Genomic DNA, 26,694 nt, shown 5'->3' on the forward strand with positions numbered 1-26,694 from the left:
AACCTCTACAGAGGGCAGTTTGCCAGCCTCTACAGAGGGCACTTTGGCAGCCTCTACAGAGGGCACTTTGGCAGCCTCTACAGAGGGCACTGTGGCATCCTCTACAGAGGGCACTGTGGCAGCCTCTACAGAGGGCACTGTGGCATTATCTACAAGTGGGTGTGTGGCAGTATCTAAAGAGGACACTGGCATTATCTAGGGGTGTGTTGCATTATCTACAGAGGGCACTGTGGCCTTATCTACAGAGGGCACTGTGGCCTTATCTACAAAGGGCACTGTGGCCTTATCTACAGAGGGCACTGTGGCCTTATCTACAGAGGGCACTGTGGCCTTATCTACAGAGGGCACTGTGGCCTTATCTACAGAGGGCACTGTGGCCTTATCTACAGAGGGCACTGTGGCCTTATCTACAGAGGGCACTGTGGCCTTATCTAGGGGTGTGTTGCATTATCCACAGAGGGCACTGCGGCAGCATCCACAGAGGGCAATGCGGCAGCATCCACAGAGGGCATTACGGCACTATCTAAAAAGGGGCTGCCCAATCTTGACATATGTGCTAACTGAGCCGCCGGACTGCATTTAGCGACACTTAAACTGGAAAGCTGGATTGTTGAAATAAGCACGTGGAGAAATATCTCAAATTTTAAACCTAGCGCTATTATTATAGTAATGTAGTTGTAAAGGATCTGCCAGGCACAACTTCTGTGGATACTCCCATAGGTAATCAGTCTGCACCTGAGTCTATGTCTCTGAGACTGACTCCATCTTCCACCACTCAGGATGGCAGGCTTAGGAGTGGGAGAGCCTATCGCAGCCTGGCCAGACGGAGCTAGCTCCCACCCTCTGTCTATTTATACCTGCCTTTCCTGTTCCTCCTTTGCTTGTGATTCTTCTCGTGTGGTTTCCTGGCCCAGCTACAGCTTCTATCTATTTGATCCTGCTCCATACTGACCCTGGCTTTCTGACTACTCTCCTGCTCTGCGTTTGGTACCTCGTGCACTCCTGGTTTGACTCGGCTCGTTCACCACTCTTGTTGCTCACGGTGTTGCCGTGGGCAACTGCCCCTTTCCCTTTGCTTTGTGTTCCCTTGTCCGTTTGTCTCGTGCACTTACTGAGCGTAGGGACCGCCGCCCAGTTGTACCCCGTCGCCTAGGGCGGGTCGTTGCAAGTAGGCAGGGACAGAGTGGCGGGTAGATTAGGGCTCACTTGTCCGTTTCCCTACCCCCGTCATTACAGTAGTATTATTATTCTAGTAATATAGTGTTATAGTAGTTCAAATAACTAATTGATTAACAATAATTTTGTATTGTATCAAATTTGAAAGTAATGCGGCCCGTCAACTTCCCATTTTTTCTATATTCGGCCCACTTACCCGGCCGAGTTTGAGACACTTGCATTAGATGAACCTCAGTCGTACTCACCGATTTCGCCTTGACTGAATGTGTATGGGGTTATTGCAATTTTGGCCCGACAGAAGATGTCAAGGGAAATAAGTATCGGGAATGTTGGAGCTGAACATAGCAGATCCTTTGTTCTCACAGGAGATAAGCTGCTGCCAAAGGTATCTGGCCGCGGCTTATTCCCCTCTCACCATTGAGTACACATTCAAGCTCGTCTGTGGAATAGTTTCGAGGAGGAATACCTGTCGGCCAAACGAGTTCTCAGCCATCAGCTACCTAAGGTGTATGGCTACCTTAAGACATGGACCACTAAGTGCTAGTGTAGCAGATAAAATTATCAGTTAAACTCACTACTCTTCTAGAAACATCAGCCCAAGAACTATCTATCATGAGTACAGCAGATCCTCCAAGGTCAAAATTTGCATTGGATCAGGGTGATTTGCATTTTGGAGAATCAATAGAAAATTTCTATATAGAAGCTCAGGGATCGGAAGCCACATATAAGCCTCAGACAACCATGGACAATGCCAAGTGTTGGCTGAAGTGGTGTATCATTGGACTATGGAGCAGTAGAAATGTATTCTGTGGCATGAAAGTAGAAGTATTACACTCGCTGAAGAAGCACGAAGACCAATAACAAGGTAATAAGTAAAACGGTTTTTTAATAGCTCTGGGATAATATTTTCTCTCTTAATGGGAATGTCCGATGTCAAAATCTGTTCCTAATTGGTAAGGAAATGTAAAATGGAGACACTTACTAATATACTTTCACTTTCGAAACTGCAAGAATATCCAGATTTATCTTTCCTGTGATGTGGTCCTGGAAGTGGAGCTTCTCCCCTTAGCTGTGACAGCACAGAGCTATCTGTTTTAAGTGTGAGCGGTCTTTATTATTCTTGCTGTGTACGGCTCACACTGAAAACAGACAGGTCTGTGCTGGCAGTCAAGGGAGGGTGAGGTGAGATAACAGATGAGGAGAGCAGGAAGAAAAGAAATAATTGCAAACTGGACATAAAGCTACTGTTAAGGATCTGCCAGGCACAGCGTCTGTATCCACGCCCATAGGTAATCAGCCTGCACCTGCTTCTATGTCTGTGAGACTGACTCCATCTTCCACCACTCAGGATGGCAGGCTTAGGAGTGGGAGAGCCTATCACAGCCTGGCCAGACGGAGCTAGCTCCCGCCCTCTGTCTATTTATACCTGCCTTTCCTGTTCCTCCTTGCTTGTGATTCTTGTTTTGTTTCCTGGCCCTGCTGCAGCTTCTTTAACCATTTGACCCTGCTTCATATCGACTCTGGCTTACTGACTACTCTCCTGCTCTGCGTTTGGTACCTCGTACACTCCTGGTTTGACTCGGCTTGTTCACTACTCTCCTGCTCTACGTTTGGTACCTCGTACACTCCTGGTTTGACTCGGCTCGTTCACCACTCTTGTTGCTCGCGGTGTTGCCGTGGGCAACTGCCCCTTTTCCCTTGCTTCTGTGTACCCTTGTCTGTTTGTCTGTTGGGCACTTATTGAGCGTAGGGACCGTCGCCCAGTTGTACCCCGTCGCCAAGGGCGGGTCGTTGCAAGTAGGCAGGGACTGAGTGGCGGGTAGATTAGGGCTCACTCGTCTGTTTCCTTACCCCCATCATTACAGCTACTGTGTATTAGCCGTAACAGAGAAGGGGCTGGCTGCCTGGCTCAGTTCAATTCACTAGATAAGCCTTAATCACATCTCCGAAAACAAAGCTTCCTTCATCCTAAGGCTGTGTCGGAACGTCACAGCTAAGGTGAGACGCTCCACTTTCGGGACCACATCATAGGACAGGGAAATCTGGACAACTTTGCAGTTTTGAAAGTGAAAGTATATTCGTAAGTGCTTCCATTTTACATTTCCTAACCAATTAGGAAAATTTTCTGTCGTTGGACAACCCCTTTAAGTTTTTTATTAAAGTGTTTTTCTGGGATTTTACATTGATTGGTTATCCTAGATTAGGCAATTAATGGGTTAAGGGTGGGGGGTGGGGTTTCACCCTCGGGTCTCAACTTGGGGTCCATGTAACGCTGGCGGTATGTGCCGCTCCTGCCGGCGATCCCCGCTCCTGCTCTACTTCCCGTGGCCGCACTCCTCCTCTTGTCTCTGCAGTGCATGTGCATTCACAATCCTCCCCAACCAATCTCTTATTCTCTGTGCTTATTTAAGGAAGCTCCTCTGGTCACCTGGTGCCTGAGCAACTTTGGTGCAACTTAGTTTATTCCTGTGCAGGTTCCTATCCACATCCTGCTATCTGTTATTAGTCTGTATCGTGCTACCTGCCACCAGTCCATGTCCTGCTACTTGCTATCTGTCAATATCCTTCTACCTGTTACTAGTCTTTATCCTGCTATCTGATACGAGCCTGTGGGCCTACTACCTGTTGCAGGGGCGTAGCTAGGGGGGGCAGGCGGGGCATGTGCCCCGGGCGCAACTTAGAGGGGGGCGCCAGCGCCACCTCCTCCTGTACTATAATTGTACATTTTTCTAATGGACACAGGTACAATTAGAAGCAATGAATGACCGGGCACGTTCCGTGCCCGGCTATTCAGCGCTTTTGCACCAGTGAAGTGACTGGTACCTTTTGTACCAGTGAAGCTTCCGTCGATGAAAGGCGCTGATTGACAGGGAAAGTCATCCTGCCCAGCCAATCAGCGCCTTTCATAGACGCTGCGTTCAACCCAAAGGAGACCTGCGCAGTAAATTGCAATAAAAGTGTGTGGCTGTATCTACAAGGGGGATTTTATCTACGGAGGAAGGACTTTGTCTACACGGGGGGGCCTTTATCTACACGGGGGGGGGGGCTTTATCTACAGGGGGGCCTTTATCTATGAGGGGGACTTTATCTACGGAGGGGGGACTTTGTCTACACGGGGGGGCCTTTATCTATGGGGGGGCCTTTATCTACGGAGGAAGGACTTCGTCTACACGGGGGGGCCTTTATCTACACGGGGGGGGGGCTTTATCTATGGGGGGGCCTTTATCTATGGGGGGAACTTTATCTACGGAGGGGGGACTTTGTCTACATGGGGGGGGGGCTTTATCTATGCGGGGGCCTTTATCTACGGGGGGGACTTTGTCTACACGGGGGGGTTTTATATACAAGGGGGACTTTATCTATGGGGGGACTTTATCTACGGGGGGCGGCTTTATCTACACGTGGGGGGCTTAATCTACGGGGGTGTCTATCCACAGGGGGGCTATATACTGGGGTCGGCTATATATGGAGCACCATATAAAGGGGTGGGCTATAGCTACAGGGGGGCTATATAGTATATAGCCCCCCTGTAGATATAGCCCACCCCTGTATATAGTGCTCCATAGATCGCCCACCTCTGTAGATATAGCCCACCCCTGTAGATATAGCCCCCCTGTAGATATAGCCCACCTCTGTATATAGTCCCCCTATAGATATAGTCCCCCTGTAGATATAGCCCACCCCTGTATATAGTCCCCCTGTAGATATAGCCCACCTCTGTATATAGTCCCCCTGTAGATATAGTCCCCCTGTAGATATAGCCCACCCCTGTATATAGTCCCCCTGTAGATATAGCCAACCCCTGTATATAGTATCCCACAAATAGCTCCCCCTATAGTACTTAACAGAAAGCCCACCCCTGTATATAGCCCCCCTGTACATATAGTCCACCCCTGTATATAGGGTTCCACAGATAGCCCACCCCTGTATATAGTATATACAGGGGTGGGCTATCTGTGGAGCACTATATACAGGGGTGGACTATCTAGTGGAGCACTATATACATGAGTGGACTATATGTACAGGGGGGCTATATACAGGGGTGGGCTATCTGTGAAACACTACATACAGGGGTGGGCTATCTGTGAAACACTATATACAGGGGTGGACTATATGTGGAGCACTATATACAAGGGTGGACTATATGTGGAGCTATATCTACAGGGGGCTACATACAAGGGTGGACTATCTGTGGAGCACTATATACAGGGGTGGGCTATATCTACAGGGGGCTATATACAGGGGTGGGCTATCTGTGGAGAACTATATACAGGGGTGGGCTATATCTACAGGGGGCTATATACAGGGTTGGGCTATATCTACAGGGGGGCTATTTACAGGGGTGGGCTATTTGTGGAGCACTATATACAGGGCTGGGCTATATCTACAGGGGGCTATATACAGGGGTGGGCTATCTGTAGAGCACTATAGGGGGAGTTATTTGTGGGACATTATATACAGGGGTGGGCTATATGGGGGCACTATCTACAGGGGGCTCTATGGCAGATACTATCTACAGGGGGCACAGTGTGTGTGTGGGACACGGTGTATGGTGCTATTATAATTAGAGGTGCAGTGTATGGCACTATTATATTTAGGGGCGTAGTGTGTGGTATAATGAGAACTTTATCTTTATTTATAGGTGCAGAAATGTTGGAAAAGTGAGAAGCTGAAGATATGTGAGCGGCAAACTGCAGAAATGGGCTGTGACCGGGAGAAGTCATCATAGAGGTCTGGACCGGATGGAGAAAAAGCACTAGAATCTGAGACGTCACCGGTGAGTCACTTAATGTAAATGTTCTGCCTCTAATCAGTAATGTAGTCACTGTATGATCTGCAGCGAGATGATGGGTGGTATGATTATGATAGGATTTATTTTTTGTGAAACAGCAACTCCCAGCATATCCTTATCATTGTTCGGGCCATGCTGGGAGCTGTAGTTTTACGCCGTACAAACCTGTACAGCAGGGGTTGCACTAAATTGAGCTGTATTTGTGCTAAGGCTGAATATATGTATTGAGCTTGGTTCTGGGGCTGTATTTATGTACTGAGCTTGGTTCTGGTGTTGTGTATAGAACTATATTGCTTGTAAAATGTACAAATGTTTTTATGCTTGCGTTACATAAAAAGAAATGTGGAAAAGAAATGACACGTCATTGTTTGGTAGAGAAAACAAACACGTGAGGGGGAAGGAGATGTCGGGAAAGAGGTCGGGGGGGGGGGGGGGGGCGTCAAACTGAATCTATGCCCCGGGTGCTGGAGAACCTAGCTACGCCTCTGACCTGTTGGCAACCTGTATCCTGCTGTGAGCCTAAAAACTTGCTACCTCCTATGAACTGTGACCTTAGATCTATACCTGTCTGCTATGGTATCATCTGCCAGTGCCTGTACCCATGGTGTTCTTCACCATTGTTTCCCGGTCCGCAGGGCAGTTGCTATTCACACCAGGACCACCTTAAGAGGTAGCGACCTGGTAATATCGGGGAGGCAACTTAGACAATGCTCTTAGAGGTGGCCCAAAGTCAAACTGCTTGAGTAGCACAGTGGTTCCACAACCCGCTGATTATTAGGGTATGTGCACACGAGAACTGGCTTTTACGTCTGAAAAGACAGACTGTTTTCAGGAGAAAACAGCTGCGTCGTTTCAGACGTAAAAGCTCCTCCTCGCATTATGCGAGGCGTCTTTGACGCCCGTAATCTTGAGCTGTTCTTCATTGAATTCAATGAAAAACGTCTCAAATTACGTTTCAAAGAAGTGTCCTGCACTTCTTTGACGAGGCAGTCATTTTAGGCGTCGTTGTTTGACAGCTGTCAAACGACGACGCGTAAATTACTGGTCGTCGGCACAGCACGTTGGCAAACCCATTCAAATGAATGGGCAGATGTTTGCCGACGTATTGGAGCCGTATTTTCAGGCGTAAATCGAGGCATAATACGCCTCGTTTACGCCTGAAAATAGGTCGTGTGAACCCAGACTTACAGTCCCACAGTGATTAGTATATTGAAGGGGCATGCTGAGCTGTAGTACCAGATGAAGCCGCATGGGTATGGACAATAATGTGTCAGGTACTACAGTGAAGGGGCCACAGTGCTCTGATCACACAATGATGGCCCCTCCTAAGCATAGGCCAGCAATGTACTATAAACTACTGAAAAATCCCTTGTCTCTTATCCATTGTAGAGCCTACAGAGTAGTCCCAGCCACATAGCAATGTTCGTAAAATTCCCTACATAGTAGCTTGTACCTCTGCATTGCTTAAATAGTACCCCCAACCTCAACGTTGACCCCATGGTAGCCACAGCCTCTGCAGTGCTCACATACTAGGCTCAGCTTCTGCAGTAGCCGCATAGTATCAGAGCCTCTGTATTGTAGACCTGACCTTTTCAGTGCACACACTATAGACCCACACGCAGTAGCCTATTTAGTGCCCACATAATGTACCAGGCCTCTGCAGTGCCCATATAATTGTTCCAGCATCTGTAGAGCACATATAATAGGCTCTGAACTTCATAAAATCTACAGCAACTCCCCCAAATAAAACACACAGCACCCCCTGCTGGCAGTGAACTACATTGATCTAAATGAGATATTTGAGACTAGCTGTTCTACGTAGTCCTCTGATAATTAAAATCTATGCAGGCAGATTAATTGGTTGTCATTATCAGGGATGGCTCCAGGTTTATGTGGGCCTTTGGGCAACACAGACTTAGTGGGCCCCTTTGCGGGGGAACTTACTGCGGTAGTAAAGCGGCAGAAAATGACAGTTTGTGCCCCCAAATAAAAGTTAGGCTGTTTATGCCCCCATAAAGAAGCTCTCTGTAGATAGTGCCACACAGCCCCCTGTAGTTAATGTCACACACCCCCTTGAAGATAATACCACACACCCCTGTAGATAGTGCCATGCACAGCCCCTGTAGATAGCGCCACATCCCCCCTGTAGATATCCCTACACCCCCCTCTTCCTGTAGATAGCAACATTGAGGTCCCTCAGTGAGTGGAATCCCCAGCCAGAGCGTTGCCGAAGCTCTAGCCAGGGATTCCTCTACTGGAGGAGCACCTGACATCACTGTCCATGTATGGACAGTGACGTCAGGGGCTCCCTTAAGTAGCGATTTCCTTGGCCAGAGCGTCGGTAACGCTTTAGTCAGGGATTCCACTTCAGGAGGAGCCCCTGACGTCACTATCCATGTATGGATTGTGACGCCAGGGGCTCCTCCAGGAGCAAAATCACCAGCCAGAGCATCGGCAACACTCTGGCCAGGGATTCAGCCTCAGGAAAAGTGCAACGTTTCAGCTGCTCAATGCAGCCTTTGTCAAGCATTGAGCAGCTGAAACGTTGCACTGTTTTTTGCACTGATGGGAGAATAAATCTACCTTTTTTCTGACATCTGCTTGGAGTGCCGCCTCTCTTTTTTACTTTTCGTTTGAACTTTGGGGATCTACAAGTCAGTTCCCTGGAGTCTGGCACCCATTTGGGCCCCGGAGGCTTATCGTGTTTTGATGTGCTGCCCATACTCTTTGCCACTGTCCATATATGGATAGTAATGTCAGGGGCTTCTCCAGGAGCAGAATCCCCCGCCAGAATCCCCACAGCTGCTGTGAGCTCTCCCTCTGTCAGAGTTGGCAAGGCTGGTCATCAAGGGATCAAGGCTGGTCATGATGACCTTGATACCAGTGTTTGCCTAGATATGCTGTAGAGGGTTCATATAAACCAAAAAAGATAAAAATTTCTTTGTATAGTGAGATAGATCTGTCTAGCAAAATATTTTGGGGTGTAGTATTGCAAATAGGACTTTAAAGCTATGAGGTATAAGCTCTCTTGCGTTCCCCCACCTTAGGTTCTGCAATGTCTCATTCATAGTAGTAAACTATAAAATGGTGCCGCCATAAAACTTTCTTCAGCACCAGGAAATCAATTGAGTTTTTCTCAAAGCAAAATCCTTTTCTTAAAGGGTTGTCCCACCACAATAACTTATCACCTATCCACAGATAAGTGTTTGATCACTGGGACCCCACAAATCAAAAGAACAGTGGTCCCAAGTACCCTGTATTATCGGAGCAGCAGTCACAAATGCGCGCGCACGCACGCTACATTCATTCTATATAGGACTGCCAGAGATAGCCAATATAGCCCTTGTGGGTATGTGATAAGTTGTTGTGATGGGAGAACCCCTTTAAGTCAAGAAGAGGCTGGACGCAGCCTGCAGGGATTAAGGGAAGCCGACATGACCGTCCTAGTAGGGAAAGGGTTAATTAGGTGAGGGAGAGTTGGAGGGAGTTGGAGGGGGGACGGGGAGGAGTTAAGGGGGACGGGGGGCCGTTACTGAGCTTCCCGCTGTTTCTCGGCATTGAGCCGGAAGCAGCGGGAGGAGTAACACAGAAACAGTAAGCTCCCCGTTGCCCGTGCTTCTCAGGATGGCAGAGTCTTTAATGTTAGAGCGGCTGCGTGCCGCTGCTGTGCACCACGGTCCCGGATGGCTAGAGGAGACCGTGGCTGCAATAACTAAGATCCCGGACGCCGTTTCGCCACGTCGGGCCCGGTGTTCGGGGTCTGTTGCACAGGACAGGCTCCCCTCCCCCGGCCCCCTTACAAGCATGGTTATGGCGGCGGGGGGGGAGTCGGCAACAACCGCTCCTGCGCAGAGCAGTCAGAGAGCGTTGCCGGGGGTGACGGCGACGCAGGCCGGGTCGACCCGTCCCTCTCGGCGGTCCCGACCTCCAGAGCGCCTCAGTCCGGAGGCAGTCCCGCGGACACGGCGTCGCAGAGGGAGCCCGATCCCGGACGCTGCAGGCCAGGCATCTGGGAGGACCGCCCCTTCTCAGGCCCTGCGTCCTGGCAGGAATCCCAGGCCGCGACGGGGTCCGGCGGTAAGCAGGGAGTCGCAGGCTGGGCTCCCTGTCACCCCTCCCCCATCAGATGGAAGATTTGGAGGACAAGGTACGGCCGCCCCGCCTGGTGATGTTCCGGCCAGGGGGCAGGCTTCGTCAGGATCGTCTAGACGGACGCCTAGATCTCCAGCGACGTCGAGGCAACAGGTCCGGTCGGAAGTCTGGGTCCCGGTGGTCGGGCGGCAGGTTGCCGGCCCATCGGTCAGCGCGTCCTCATCCCCGTTTCACAGATGTCGTTGGGATGGACAGTCGTCGGCGAGAGAAGAGCTGGAGGAAGGTGAACTGGACGTGTATCGTCGAGGTCAGGATGGTCCGGCTGACGGGAACACAGCGCCTGTGCAGCCCGGTGAGTGTATAACTCCATCATTGTCTTATCCAGCGATTTTTATGTCGGGTGTCGGCGGGGGGGGCTGCTAGCATTGCATCGGGGGCCGGTAGTGGCGCGGGCGGACGCGACGGAGCGGGTTTGGCGGACTTAGTGGGTTGCTTACGGGAGCTGGTGGGGCGCCTAGATAGGGCCGCGGCGCCGGTAGTAACGGAAGTGTCCCCTGCGGTAGTTTGGGAAGGCCCCAGGGACGTGGGATCGTTACAGGCGCGTCCCGTGATGGCGGTTAGAGAGGCGGTCGCGGTGTCGGTACAGACCGAGGCACAAAAGGATGGCGATCGAGTGCGTATTGATGATCGTGCTCGGGGGGAGGTGTACGTTTGTTTTGAAGGTCCGTTGGGGGCGCATTTAAAGCAGGAGGTGCGCGAGCGGATCTGGAAGGACGAGTATGTTGAAATTTTTTCTCTCTTGCCGCTCGCTAAATTTAATTTGGATAAGAGCAAGCGGGATGAGAGTAAAAAGGACGAGGAGGAACGGCGGCGGTATAGGCTTATCCCGCAGACGTTCGTTAATTGGTCGCAGGCGTTCGCCATATTGGCTAGTGTGATAGGGGAAAAGGCGCCGGAAAATTGTTCGGCGTTGTTTTGTTATTTTGATGCCATTGGGGAGGCTCATAGGGCGTATGGGGGTCAAGCGTGGCTGCGATACGATGAGCAATTCCGTCAGCGGAAGGCGGTTCGGCCGGCGATTCGGTGGGACCAGAAGGATATTGCTCTCTGGTTACGGGTTACGGCTCCGGTTAGGCAGTCCTTTCCCGGGAGCGCCGGCCAGGGAGGCCAGTCTAGTCAGGTTGGACAAAGCGGCGGGGGAAAGGCGGGGTTTTGCTGGCAATTTAATGAAGGTCAGTGCAAGTTCGGGGCCACGTGCAAGTACAAGCACGTGTGTTCCGAGTGTAATGGTGCATCACACGGGGCGGCAAAATGTCTGCGAAAAAAGAGGTCAGGTAACCAGCACGCGGCTGGTCAAGGGGGTGTCGCCGGTGAGGGTGGAAAAGATGGCCCCTTATCTAAATGAGTATCCGGATAGGGCGGCGGCTAAGTTGCTTTATGAAGGGTTTCGTGTTGGTTTTGTTATTCCTCCGCCTCCTTATGAGGTTCCGGTTACGCGGAGGAATTTAAAATCGGCTTACTTGCATGCAAAAGTCGTGTCGGAAAAGTTGTTAAAAGAAGTTTCGTTGGGCCGCATGTCGGGGCCGTTTGTTGAGTCGCCGGTAAAAGATTTAGTTGTGTCCCCGTTGGGTATTGTCCCTAAACGCGAGCCCGGAAAATTTCGTTTGATTCAACATTTATCGTATCCCAAGGGTTCGTCGGTAAATGACGGGATTGATCACGAGTTGTGCTCCGTAGTTTATACCTCATTCGATAAGGCGGTGGGGTTAGTGCGGGCTGCGGGTCCTGGGGCGCTGCTAGCAAAAACTGACATCGAGGCGGCGTTCAGGTTGTTGCCGGTCCATCCAGAAAGCCAACGGCTGTTGGGTTGTTTTTGGAATGGGGCTTTTTACGTGGATCGGTGCCTTCCGATGGGGTGTTCCCTTTCTTGTGCATACTTCGAGGCGTTTAGTAGCTTCATGGAGTGGGTAACGAGGGGAGTATCCGGGGTCGACTCGTTGATCCATTACTTAGATGATTTTTTGTGCGTTGGCCCGGGGGGTTCGCCGGTTTGCGGTAATTTGCTTCATGCTCTACAGAAGGTGGCGAGGGATTTTGGGATTCCTTTGGTGCCGGAAAAAACGGAGGGCCCGGTAGCGACGATTTGTTTTTTGGGAATCGAAATAGACTCGGTGGCAATGGAGTGTCGTCTCCCGGCGGATAAGTTGGGTGCTTTGAGGCTGGAGGTTCGACGGGCTTGTAGAATGAAGAAAATGACGCTGAGGGAGCTTCAGTCGCTGCTGGGGAAGTTGAATTTCGCCTGCCGGATTATGCCGATGGGGAGGGTGTTTGGTAGGAGGTTGGCGGCGGCAACGGCGGGAGTGCGTGCGCCGCATCATTTTGTGCGGCTCAAGGAGGAGCACCGTGCTGATCTTCAGGTTTGGGATGACTTCTTGGGCCAGTACAATGGTCGCTCGCTATGGATGGCCCCAGCGCAGGATACGAGTGATTTGAATATTTTCACGGATGCGGCTGGGGCGGGTGGTTTTGGAGCTTACGGGGGAGGTCCGTGGTGCGCAGGTCAATGGCCGGCTAGCTGGGTGTCCAGTGGACTCACGCGGAATCTGGCCCTGCTCGAGCTGTTTCCCATCGTGGTGGCGGCTACCATTTGGGGGGACAGGCTCAGGGATAAGAAGGTCCGTTTTTACTGCGACAACATGGGGGTGGTGCTTGCCATTAATAACATCACGGCGTCCTCTCCTCCGGTAGTTCAATTGTTGCGACATTTAGTGTTGGTGTGTTTGTCGCTGAACGCGTGGGTGGTGGCGGTGCATGTCCCGGGTGTACGGAATTGTATCGCTGATGCTCTTTCTCGCTCGCAGTGGGACCGGTTTCGGCAATTGGCACCGGGAGCGGAACGTCTCGGTTTGGCTTGTCCGGAGCATCTTTGGGATCTGGTATCGGTCCCATAGAACAGCTGTTACAAAGGTCTTTGGCGCGCACGACGTGGAGTGCTTATGCTGCTTGTTGGAGGCAGTGGGAGGAGTGGGTAAGAGAGTTGGGTGACGTCAATACGGATAGAGACAGGTTGGTGGCACTTTTGTACTGGTTAGGGGACGCCTGGGAGGCGGGGTTTTCAGTAGCGAAGGTGAACCGGTTCATATCTGCGGTGGCGTTTGGGTTTAAGTTGCGGGGCTTTCAGGATGTATCGAAGGAATTTCTGGTATCGCAGGCTTTGAAGGGGTTGCGCCGAGGTAGGGTGGAGGTGGATAGTAGAAGGCCGGTGTCGTTTGCTTTGCTTAGCTCGTTGGGCGGTTCATTAGCATCGGTCTGTCGTTCTTCAGACGAAATGGATTTGTTTCGGTTGGCTTTTTCGTTAGCGTTCTTTGGAGCGTTTAGAATAGGTGAGTTGGTGTCGCCAAGTACCAAACGGGCAGGGGGGCTGAGATCTGGGGAGGTGAGCCTATTCGCAGACCGGCTGGAGGTATGGTTGCGTCGATCTAAAACTGACCAAGTAGGGAAGGGTAAACTGATAGTTTTGTTCGCTCTCCCGGGGTCGGTCATGTGCCCAGTAGAGTGCATGCGGGGTTTTACGAAAAACAGGGGGTCTCCAGATTTGCCTTTGTTACGTCATGTGGACGGGTCGTTTTTGTCCAGGTTTCAGTTTGGAGCTGTATTTAAAAAATGTTTGACGGCGGTTGGTGTTGCGGCAGGCTCATATTCATCTCATTCCTTCAGGATTGGCGCAGCAACGGAAGCGGGGCGCTGGGGGTTGGATGATGAGGGGGTGAGGCGTATTGGTCGTTGGGAGTCTAAAAGGTTTAAGTCCTATGTCCGCCCCCATATGTTATAATTTTGTTGTTTACGCTTTACAAATGTTATATGGTGGTGCCTAACTGTGTTTTCCGTTTCAGATTCGCCTCCGTGTTTGGTGTGGTTGATGGGTCATTCGTACGTGCACTGGGGGGCTTTGAGGGCGGACGTCCGCCCGGATGGTCGCCAGTTGCGCATTCCGCGACAGGACGCGGTTGTGCATTGGCTGGGTTTTAGAGGTATGTCATGGAGCAGGGTGTTGGCGGAATTCCAGACATATGTGCGGCTTGATAGGGTTCCGGAGGTCTTAGTGTTGCACGTGGGTGGGAATGACTTAGGAGTCCGCCCCTTTCGTGAGTTGGTGCGGGATATCAAACATGATATGTTGTGTTTGTGGGTATCTTATCCCAAGTTGGTGATAGTGTGGTCGGACATAGTCCCAAGAAAGCATTGGCGGTTAGCAAGATCAGTGGAGAGAGTCAATAAGGCTCGCATTAAAGTTAACCGGGCGGTGTCCCGTTTTGTGGCAAGAAACGGGGGCATTTGCGTGAGGCATAGGGATTTGGAGTCAGGAGTGGGGAATTTCTGGAGGAGTGACGGGGTTCATCTGACCGAGGTTGGCATTGATCTTTGGAGCTTGGCGATAGCAGAAGGCATAGAAAGGGCGGTGGTGGTGTGGAGGAACTCACAGGCTTAAGGTGGTCAAGGCCTGTTTCGCTGTGCGGGGGGAGTCCTTGAGGCCAGTCAGTACAAAATGGTGGGGGGGTCGCATCGGGGGTATGCGTCCCCCAAAAAAGGTACATGGTTGAAGACTTCATCGGGTGTTATCCCTTTGAAGTGGTCTTCTGGTAGAAGGTATATCACTTGAAGGCTTCATCGGGTGTTATCCCTTTGAAGTGGACTTCTAGTGGTCGGTATATCACTTGAGGGCTTCATCGGGTGTTATCCCCTTGAAGTGGACTTCTAGTGGTTGGAGCCATCTGCAGAGGTGAACGGTGCTTCCGAGCTGGTTTACGGCTGGAGGTAATTGGTGGTTTGCAGATGGCTAATTCGGTGTGTTCTTTAAAAAGGACTATCTGAAGGGGCTTCAAGGACTTCCTCTGCTCGGGTTAATGTTAACGTTAAATTGTTATTTACGATTCTGACCCATGTTGGGTCATGTGAATTATTAGGAGGAATTCTCTGGTGGATTCCTAACTAGTTATCCGAATGTTTCGGATTTAAATTGTTTTTATAAAACTGTGAAATTAATAAACGGCTGCTGTGGCCATTTCACATCCAACCTCGGTGTCATGTGTCTTTACTAAAGTGGGGGTGGGGGGATAGTATGGTATAAGGTTAACACACGACTCTACTTAGGCAGGTCAAGAAGAGGCTGGACGCAGCCTGCAGGGATTAAGGGAAGCCGACATGACCGTCCTAGTAGGGAAAGGGTTAATTAGGTGAGGGAGAGTTGGAGGGAGTTGGAGGGGGGACGGGGAGGAGTTAAGGGGGACGGGGGGCCGTTACTGAGCTTCCCGCTGTTTCTCGGCATTGAGCCGGAAGCAGCGGGAGGAGTAACACAGAAACAGTAAGCTCCCACCCTCCCGCCCTTGGTTTGTTACTCCTTAGGTCTTATGTACGTCCGTCTATGAGCGTTGGTTTTTATTTGTGTGCTTATTTAACATGTTTTTCTTTTTTCCGGAGTAGGTTCTGTTGTCATGGCAGCTGGCGGGGGGAGTCCTTGAGGCCAGTCAGTACAAAATGGTGGGGGGGTCGCATCGGGGGTATGCGTCCCCCAAAAAAGGTACATGGTTGAAGACTTCATCGGGTGTTATCCCTTTGAAGTGGTCTTCTGGTAGAAGGTATATCACTTGAAGGCTTCATCGGGTGTTATCCCTTTGAAGTGGACTTCTAGTGGTCGGTATATCACTTGAGGGCTTCATCGGGTGTTATCCCCTTGAAGTGGACTTCTAGTGGTTGGAGCCATCTGCAGAGGTGAACGGTGCTTCCGAGCTGGTTTACGGCTGGAGGTAATTGGTGGTTTGCAGATGGCTAATTCGGTGTGTTCTTTAAAAAGGACTATCTGAAGGGGCTTCAAGGACTTCCTCTGCTCGGGTTAATGTTAACGTTAAATTGTTATTTACGATTCTGACCCATGTTGGGTCATGTGAATTATTAGGAGGAATTCTCTGGTGGATTCCTAACTAGTTATCCGAATGTTTCGGATTTAAATTGTTTTTATAAAACTGTGAAATTAATAAACGGCTGCTGTGGCCATTTCACATCCAACCTCGGTGTCATGTGTCTTTACTAAGTGGGGGTGGGGGGGATAGTATGGTATAAGGTTAACACACGACTCTACTTAGGCAGGTCATGCAAAATAACTCTCCTCCAAAAGGAAGAAAACTGTCTCTCCACTGCCACCTATAACATACTTTTTCCAAGGGAGCATTGCCATATAGAGTCCCTAAAAGTTGGATCTCCGCAAGGACAATCAGTACTGTCCAGGTTTCCCAAGTCATAAACTACTTAACAGGTTGGTTGAGCTGTAATTATTACTTTAGGTCAGGGATTTATTAGTGCAGGCCGGACATTCACATTCCGGATGATGGACAATGAAGCAAGTCTGGACAATTCTCCACTTATCAGGACACATGGGGGGTTACCATACCCATCAACACTTGCAAATATCCTGCTTTGTTGTAGCTCCATTAAAGCCTCCAACCCTCATAAGATAATTCTGCAAACGTTATAATTTCAGAGCTACTTCATTTAACTGGAATCACTTCCCTGCATTCCAGCATACTGTATCTCCAATTTATTACAGGGTAAAAATACCAACTACTAACACTACAGGGTCATTAAACTCTTCTATACCCACAGGCTATGTTTTGGTAAATGGAATGAGGTCTGGGATAATCCTTCACAGAGAAAAGAAGAGAAAATTATATCTCTGGAGAAATCTTAAATACAGGTCAAGACATCACATGTAAAAGCTTAGCAAGTGTTTTCCAACAGTTCTGACATTGAGAAGAACACTGGCTGCTATATCCTGTACTAGTGGATTATACAGCGATTTTTTTTTTTTTATTTTCTCTTCATTTATATAGCACTTTACATCGATGGCCAAATTTATGAATGCAGCTGCTACAGGAAAAGTTGCAACAATGTGAAAACTTTAAGCAAAGTTTTTAACATAGTTTCTAAAAAGTCTGACAGGACATACTATTGACTACTTAAGAGTATGTTCACATGGCTTATTTTTGGCCGTTTTTCGGCCCGAAAACGGCCGAAAAACGGCCGAATAATTGGAAGCAGAACGCCTCCAAACATCTGCCCATTGATTTTAATGGCAAAAACGTCATTCTGTTCCGATGGAGCGTTTTTTTTTACGTGGCCATTTTGAAAAACGTCCGCGTAAAAAAACGCCCGCGAAAAAGAAGTGCATGTCACTTCTTGAGCTGTTTTTCGAGCCGTTTTTCATTGACTCTACAGAAAAGCAGTGTAGCGCCCATGGCCGCGGGCCGTCGGGTTCACTCACCTCCCGACGCCCGCAGCCATGGATCTGTGAGCGCTGGCCTCCGTCTCCCTCCTAGGAGATGCCAGCGCTCGCTTCCGCTCCGTCCGGCTGGGTCCCGTAGGGTGCGCGCGCACGCTAGCGCCCGCTCTTAAAGGGCCAGCGCGCGCACATGGAATCAATGATTATTAACCCACGTGATTCCCTGCTCTATAAGAATGCCCCAGCCCTTCTGATCCTTGCCTGAGCGTTGTTAGTCTTTCCCTGTCTGTCTCGCAAATGGTCCCTTAGTGTCTCCCGTTCTTGCTGTTACCCGTGCCCTGTTACCGTTCCTGTATTCCGCATTGTTCCTGTGCCTACCCGTGTTCAAGTGTCATCTGCCACGTCAAGTGCCATCTGCCACGTCAAGTGCCATCTGCCACGTCAACTGCCATCTGCCACGTCAAGTGTCATCTGCCACGTCAAGTGCCATCTGCCACGTCAAGTACCATCGGCTCATCGGATACTGCCCGCCACGTCTGGCGCCACTTTCCGCACCTGTCTCCATCCGTGCTGAGGCAACAGTCACCGTCCGGACTATTACAGGTACCTAAACATTACTGTCTGCTATCTACTTTCACATAGACTGTGACCTGGTCAGCTGCCTCCCCGCTACGGCGGAGCGGCCTAGTGGGTCCACAAACCCATTGCCCATGACAGGCAGCTCCAAAAACGGGCGTAAAAAATTATGCGAAAAACGCTAGTTAATTGAAAAACTTCTGAAAATCAGGAGCTGTTTTCCCTTGAAAACAGCTCCGTATTTTCAGACGTTTTTTGCTAAGCGTGTGAACATATCCTTAAATCAGGCAAAAGCACCTGACTAGGTCTGATCCACTTTTCTAAGACAAGATTTGGTATTGACTTAACTAGCCACGCCCCATCACGACCTTGCCACTCCTCTCTAAAAAGTCATAGTTCAGAAATGTAGTAGAGCTCATTCACATGACCATATTAAAGGGGTACTCCCACTTTAGGCATTTATGACATATTCACAGAACATGCCATAAATGACCGCCTCTTGGACCCGCACACTTCTCAGGAGGACGTAGGTCCACTGTGGGGGTTTTATCCAGGACAATGGCTCCTGACACAGCTCGCTTTTGAGACTATGCTGTGATCAGCTCTTACATCTGTGGGTACCACTCTGTAAATAGTTATTTGATGCATTATACAACCCATTGACTGCTACTGAATTTTAATGGACATTGGTATTCCTCCAATTTTGGTGGGACATGTCAACAATCTAATGTGTACGGGGGTCTCTCGACTGTCGCCAGTGCCAGTAAAGGAGGTTCAGGCATGTTGGATTGCAACATGCCTCATCCTGAGTTCACTTGGGAGATAAGCAGCTGCCAGAGGTATCCCCTTCTCCCTACTGAAATAAACATGAACGTTGAGCCAAGTCGGAGGAGATAACCTATGGATACGGCTATAAGTTTAAAAAATTGTTTCTACAATATATATATAATTTATATATCATTTTATAGATAGATAGATAGATAGATAGATAGATAGATAGATAGATAGATAGATAGATAGATAGATAGATAGATAGATAGATAGATAGATAGATAGATAGATAGATAGATAGATACGAGATAGATAGATAGATAGATAGATAGATAGATAGATAGATAGATAGATAGATAGATAGATAGATAGATAGATAGATAGATAGATAGATAGATAGATATGAGATAGATAGATAGATAGATAGATAGATAGATAGATAGATAGATAGATAGATAGATAGATAGATAGATAGATAGATAGATAGATAGATAGATAGATAGATAGATAGATATGAGATAGATAGATAGATAGATAGATAGATAGATAGATAGATAGATAGATAGATAGATAGATAGATAGATAGATGATAGATAGATAGATAGATAGATAGATAGATAGATAGATAGATAGATAGATAGATAGATAGATAGATAGATAGATAGATAGATAGATAGATAGATTATATACATACAGTAACTATATATACCACAGCTAGTGAAGTAGAACAAAACAACTAAACACATAAACAGCAGTACCATATTGTGTTCTTACCCAAGTCTCGGTCTCCAGGGAGGCAGCTGGGGGAGCCGCTCACAACCCCCACACTAATGATAAGCAGACCCCCAAGCAGGGGATACCTGTATGCTGGCATTGTGATCAGGGATCGGGGAGACTGATGTGGCACCGGCAGCAGTGGAGAGGTCTGCACCACAACTGATAGTCTGGGCTGTATCAAGACACTTTTTTTTCTTTCTTTCCAGGCAGCCAAATTGCTCACGTGTTACAATGAATACATCCCTGGGGTCATGTTACATTGGACGTTCTAGGGATATTCAGATTTACTAGGGGCAGGCGGCAGATCCCTAGTCAGTTTAGAAGATAATCGTCTCCTCTTTTCATGGGGAATCATTCATTCCAGGCTCTCTGGGGGTATTTAGAAGCTATAAGTACAGGCCTGGGATGACTATGAATTACTGAGTAAAAGAGGGAGATTTCCATATACAAGGCCTGACTTTGAGGGAATGCATATGTCTCCAAGTGTTCACATGCTATGGTTGCACAAGAGCAGAAAGGCTCCCAGTCTATAACAAGTAACCGCACTACCACAAAAATGCACACAAATTCTTGCTATGTTCACACTGGAACTCAGGGGACAAGTTTGTAACATTTTCTGAACATCTCCTTTATTACAACAGGATACATGGGTAGCTTTTTCTTCTATCAACTTATTTAACCTTTTCGTTTCAGGTGCTGACTTCATTATTTCAGAGTGTTATCATCACCAGGGGTTGATAGCATTGTAAAATGTGGGGTCCTATGAACCAATTCCATTGAGATTATTGCGCCTATCTTGTCCATAGGGTGTGTCTGGTATTGCAGCTCAGCCCTAATTACTTATTCAGGAATAAGCTGCAATACCAGACACAGACAATGGACAAGAGTGGCGCTGTTTCTAGAAAAAAGCAGCCATGTTTTTATACTCTCATACAGCACCTTTAATCCATTACATGCGCCTTACGCCTCATGCACACGACCATGTGTGCCGTCCTAGTCCCATCAGTGATCCGAGGAAAGATAGGACATGTTCTATCTTTCCTCGGATCGGAGACTCGGACCATTTTTCACGGACCCGATTCACCTGCTAAAGTGAATGGGTCCATCATGACAATCGGGTGCCACTCGGATGCCGTCAAAAACGGCCCGAGTGGCACAACGGTCGTGTGCATGAGGCATTAGAAGAACACAAATAGGGTTTCTTAAAAATTATTTTTATTTATGTCACTATAAAGGCCAAAAGGGTACAAATGAATTTGGATTAGACTCTTGTGTTTTTCTTGGAACATGAGCACTTTATTACAGAAGTCGGACAAAAGTTTCTAAGACAGTAAATTACTTTTCCAACTGTAACAGAAATACGATTGAGCAATAGCCTGTAAATATGTTCCTAGAAAAGGGGATTTACAAGAAGTCTTACTAGAAAGATCACAAACACTTTCTGTAGCTAAAATGTAGAAAATATAAAACCCTCAGTATTCTTCTCCTATCAAGATGTTAGGGGGGTTATACGGGGACCAAAAAGTTTTAGCAGTGTACTCACTGCAGTATGCAGTACGCTCGCTAATATACATTCTGGTGCCCTGTCGCGCTGATTATGAGATTTTAATCAACTTTTATAGCGCTGCCGGGGACCGGAAGGCTAGTTGCACAGCCTTCCTTGATGACAATACGACTCTTCGTCATGGGACTGGCCTCGCTGTACTCCATGTACTCGCAGTAGCAGTAGTTACTGCTTGTACATAGATTAGAGCGGGGCCGGTCGAATGACGAATAGTCGCATCGATATCAAGGAAAACTGTGCAACTAAACTGTCGGTCCCCCGCCAGCGCTATAAAAAATCTATTAGAATTTCATAATCAGCGCGACGGGGCACCAGAATGTATATTAGCGAGCGTACTGCATACTGCAGTGGGTACACTGCTAAAACTTTTTGGTCCCCGCATAACCCCTTTAAACATTGATGACTCCTTTATTGATCTGATGGGGCGGGGTCCCATTGTTTAGACCCCTACTAATCAGCACATTAAAGAGTCCACGTCTTGAGTAAGACAAGCTGCAGTACCAGACTCAGCCACCAAAAAGATGAGCCACCGTGCCTAGGAAATAATAAAGGGGACATGACGCCCACATGAATTTTCCTTCCCCTCCATTGTGCTGATATGCTAAGGATTTTCCATCAATATTAAAGTCCAGGAGAATCCCTTCAAATATTCTTCTCACTAAATTCTTAGTTAGATCTTCCTCTAAGAAAGTTGGGTGACAATCACTAAGTCTGACATTGCAATCCCCTTAGACTGGATTTACCACCTTTCCAAAACTTCTGCATGACAATTGTGTCCAGTAATGCAATGATTCATCCCTCATACCCATATGACTGCACATTATACGAATTTGCCATTCAGAACTCAAACAAAACAGTGGCCATGTTGGTTATCACCCAGCGTTCCCAGTAACACCTAAGTCTAAACAATAACTAAATACAATTTTATAGCTTCACAGTAGAGAACAATTGCATATAATATATCAATATGATGCACATGACATACTAGATTTATTCATGCCGCCTCCTGGCTGTTTTGTAGACACTGAAGCGCCTAGGGAGAGTGTCAGGGACTGCAAGGGGTTAAGAAAGGATGGAACGGTTTAAAATAATGCCCAGGATCAGGATTGGTCAACAAGGGGTAAGAGGGGCGTGGTTAAGAAGATATAAGGCAGAGGTTTGGAGCAGGAAGCCCTCTTACCTTCAAGCTGCAGTGGAAGAAACACCTTTGCTGCTGCTGTGGAGATTCAGAGCGTGGTCGTTAAGAAGATGGCAGAAGAACTGTTGCGGAAGGTGGCACAGCGGGTAGCGGCAGAGGGGCCTGCCTGGCTGGAATCCCTGTTGGAGGAAGGAGAGGCGAGGAGCTGAGCGGGGCATGGAACAGTCGGGAGCGGCTACCCGAGGTAGGCCGCAGCGCGTTACACGCCCTCCGGTTAGACTAAGCCCTAGCCCTGTTGCTATGAGGGGTGCTGTGACTGCTGCACAGTCATGCGGTGGTCCCAGCAGGTCCCCTAGGCCTATGTCGACGGGTGCTTCGTCGGTCGACATAGTGCCCCCCTCCCCCCCGTCCACTCGTCGCGCTGGCGTCCTTCCCCATGGCGGTAAGAGGGCGGCTGTTAAACCGGCACGGGCACGGTACAACCCGCCTCGAGCTGCTGATGCGGGCGCGGAGGCAGCGGCCGACTATCGTGACAGTGGGGTGAATATGGCGGACTCAGGCGACTGGTCCGACATGGTCGCTTACCATGCGGCATGTTCACAGGAGCTGGGACTTGCTTCTGGGGCCTGTGTGCAGCCGGGGTCGGCGCCATCTTTCCCCGTGCTGTTCTCTACGCAGGCAGAATTGGCGGCGGGGGGAACAGGGGCGGGACGTCCTGGCAGGCGCAGTGCAGCCAGGACACAAGATGGCGGCGCACGAAAAAAGAAGATGGCGGCGGGTGCGGGGAGGCGGACGGTGAGCAAGCAGCCCAGCCAGGGGGCGGGGGCTTCTGCGGTGCCTGTCGCTTCTCCACCCCGGTCCCCCCCGGGCCCCTGTCAGCACGGATCAGGGGCAGGGGGGGAGTGTGCTAGGAAAGATAGGAGTGAGGGTGTTTTGGATGCTATTTGCCCTTCTCCTGCCTTGTCATCTTTCTCTCCTGCAGGTCCAAGAAGGGAGCGTTCCAGGCGAGGGAGGAAACGCCGGGCTGGTGGACATCGCCGGCACGGCCATCATGGACGTCGCAGGTCAGGTGACGGGAAGAGGCGTGGTCGACGGTATTCCTCGTCTTCCAGCGATGGTTTCTCCTCCTCGTCTGCGACGACGTCCGCATCATCCGGATCATGGAGGAGGTCGTCGAGGAGATCCTCACGGCCGCAGAGACGCAGTCGACGCCGGGAGGTGCAGCGCTTGTCGGTGGATCAGGAGCAGCTGTCCCAGGTTGTACCTCCCGCCGGGCCTGTGGAGGAGGTGCAGGCCGTGGTTCCAGTGCCGCGGCAAGTGGCTGAAGGACCCTCTGGAGTCGGTGGGACCTCTGGGAGCGGTGAGTCGGCCTGCGGTGACGCATGGCTTAATAAACCTAATGCAGCGGGTGCGGATTTGATTTCTGTTTTAAAAGCCGTGGTGGCTGGGTTGAAAGTGAATGAGGGAACGTCGTGTCCCTCTGTGCCACCAGAGGGAGCTATGCCCCCGTCTGAGAAAGAGAATGCTTTAGCTAGTTTGACGTTTAGAGATTCATTGTTTTGTGGAGTCGCTCCTCTCGGGACTCATTTGTCAGCTGAGGTCAAGGACAAGATTTGGAGGAATGAATTTGTGGATATTTGGTCCTTGGTCTCGGTGGAGCAGGTGACTGTCGACAAGGAGCGGGGCTTTGAGAGAGGTTCGGATAGGAAAGCAAAAGTAGCGAAAACATTTGGCAACTGGGTACAGTGTTACGCTACACTGGCTCATGTTATTTGCCAACGCTATCCTGGGAAAGGGGCCGAGTTGTTTGTCTATTTTGACACAATTTTCAGCGCCCACAGGCTGCACGGTGGTGCGGCCTGGTGGCGATATGATGAAGAATTTCGGCGACGTTTGGCTTTGTCGCCTGATATTAGTTGGGCGACGAAGGCAACGGACGTGTGGTTGCAGCTTATTTTAGCGCAAGGGAGTAGGCAACAACGCCCCTTTCCCAGTGCGGCCGCAGCACCGGGCCCCGCCCCTGGAGTTGCGGCCGCTAGGCCCACAGGTGCCTGTTGGCTCTACAATGAGGGCCACTGTCGTTTCTTTGCCACGTGCAAATTTCGACATGAATGCTCCATCTGTGGGGGCGCTCATTCGGCGCTCCGGTGTTTCCGGAGAGGTAAGCAGCCGGTCAAGGCACCTCCTTCCGGCGCAGCGGAGAACGCCGGTGAACGTGCTCGAGATGGGCCCATGGTTAGAGCGGTACCACAGGAGGCGGGAAGCAGAGGTGCTCACTAACGGGTTTTCGTTTGGTTTTGAGATTCCTTTTGAATATTCTGCGACATTGTCATTGGCTGACAATTTGAAGTCGATCAATGAGAATGTGGGCATTGCGCGGCTAAAATTAGCTAAAGAAGTGGAATTAGGAAGAATGGCAGGTCCATTCAGCGAGCCGCCGTATACGAATCTGCGAGTTTCCCCCCTTGGTTTAGTTCCAAAGAAGGAACGAGGAAAGTTTAGGCTGATTCATCACCTTTCTTTTCCTCGCGGTGGTTCTGTTAATGACGGTATTTCTAGGGCGGAGGCGGCGGTTTCGTATACGTCTTTTGATGTTGCAGTAAGGTTGGTACAGGCGGCTGGACAAGGGGCGTTGTTAGCCAAATCTGATATTGAAGCGGCCTTTCGTTTGCTGCCGGTTCATCCGGAGTGTTTTCACCTGCTGGGTTGTTGTTTAGACAAAGGGTTTTACGTGGATATGTGCCTTCCTATGGGTTGTTCAATATCATGCAGTTACTTTGAGATGTTTGCGTCATTTTTAGAGTGGGTAGTTCGTTTGGAGTCTGGTTGTGACTCGGTCATTCATTATCTGGATGATTTTCTTTTTGTGGGCCCGGGGGGCTCTGGGTTGTGCAGCACGTTGCTGAGAGTGTTTCGACAGGTGATGTCGCGTTTCGGGGTACCTATTTCCGAGGATAAGACGGAAGGTCCTGTAACGGTTTTGTCATTTTTGGGTATCGAAATAGATAGCGAGCGGATGATTTTTCGGTTGCCGGATGATAAATTGGCAAGGCTAGTGACGCAGGTTGACCAGGTCATGGGGTCGAAAAAAGTGACGTTAAAACAGTTACAGTCGTTAATGGGATTGCTGGTGTTTGCTTGTCGTATAATTCCAATGGGTCGTGTTTTTTCTAGGCGTTTGTCTTTAGCCACTAGAGGTATCTCGAAGCCAAATCATTTTATCCGGGTAACCTCTTGTATGAGGAAGGATTTGTTTGTTTGGCATTCTTTTTGAGTTCGTTTAACGGGAGGTCGGTGTGTCAGGACGCTGAGTTGTCTAATGTAGATTTGGAATTATTTACGGATGCAGCCGGAAGTGATGGTTTTGGAGCAATTTTGGGCCGAAGTTGGTGTAGATCCCCTTGGCCCTTGCATTGGAGTGATTTGGGAGTCTTACGTAATTTAACGCTATTGGAATTGTTTCCTATTATAGTTGCAATAGAGTTATGGGGTAGCGTGATGGTGAATAAGAGGATTGTATTTTGGACAGACAACATGGCGGTGGTGCATGCGGTGAACGGGTTGTCGTCTAGTTCGTTGCCGGTATTAGCTTTATTAAGACGGTTGGTTTTGAAGTGTTTGCGTTTGAATGTGTGGTTTCGTGCAAAACATGTTCCGGGTGTCAGTAATGTGATGGCTGATGCTTTGTCTCGTTCACAGATGTCCCGGTTTCGGGAATTGCACCCGGCAGCTTTGGCAGAAGGGGTGTCCCCCCCCTTCACTTATGGGCCCTGGTCGAGGACAACTTATGAGACTGTTGAGGGGTTCGGTGGTACCGGCGACTTGGAAGAGTCATTGCAGAGCGTGGGATCGGTGGTTGGAGATTGCGGGGAATGACTTCCCATCACAGGAGGGGTGTCACCTGGACGTCACGTTAGCAAGTTTGGTACAAATACGTCAGGAAGGGGGTAGTGCGGCCACGGCGAGCAAGTTTTTAGCAGGAGTGGCCTTTATGTTGAAATTGTGGGGATGCAGAGATGTTACAAAAGAATTTGTAGTTCGGCAGTCTTTAAAAGGGTGGAAAAAAGAGGCGTGTTCAAGGGACACGAGGCGGCCAGTATCTTTTTCACTTTTGGGTCGGCTTCTAGCCGTTTTATGTTTTGTGTGTCGGGATGAATATGAAGTGTCCTTGTTCGGCGCGGCGTTTTCGTTGGCTTTCTTTGCCGCTTTGCGGGTTAGTGAGCTGGTTCCGCACAGAGTAAGTGCGAGCGGTGGTCTTCTCGGATCGGATGTAGTAACGTTGGGAGATTCTCTCAGGGTCTGTGTGCGGAGGTCAAAGACTGATGTGGTAGGAAAGGGGGCTTGGCTGTCGATTGGGAGGATTGGGGGGCAGTATTGCCCGGTAAAATGGGTCCAGGAATTCGTGTTGGTCCGAGTGCCCGGGACGCAATTCTTGATCCATCAGGATGGATCCGCGATGTCGCGTTTTCAATTTGAGGCGATTTTTAAGGCCGGCTTGAAGTATCTAGGTTTGCCGCCGGGCGAGTTTGGTACAC

The 26,694-nt window shown here is 49.5% G+C and overlaps 1 protein-coding gene across 1 annotated transcript in view; it reads right to left on the minus strand.

Annotated features, from left to right (window-relative positions):
- The window catches only part of CPZ (carboxypeptidase Z), a 96,189-nt gene extending 76,557 nt beyond the window's left edge, over positions 1-19,632 (minus strand). The window contains exon 1 of the mRNA XM_075857488.1: positions 19,455-19,632. Coding sequence (XP_075713603.1) covers positions 19,455-19,554 — 100 coding nt within the window. The 5' untranslated portion in view covers positions 19,555-19,632. The remainder of the gene's footprint in view (positions 1-19,454) is intronic.
- Between the last annotated feature and the right edge of the window lie 7,062 nt (positions 19,633-26,694).

The sequence above is a fragment of the Rhinoderma darwinii genome, chromosome 1 (genome assembly GCF_050947455.1).
Source record: "Rhinoderma darwinii isolate aRhiDar2 chromosome 1, aRhiDar2.hap1, whole genome shotgun sequence".
Taxonomy (NCBI): domain Eukaryota; kingdom Metazoa; phylum Chordata; class Amphibia; order Anura; family Rhinodermatidae; genus Rhinoderma; species Rhinoderma darwinii.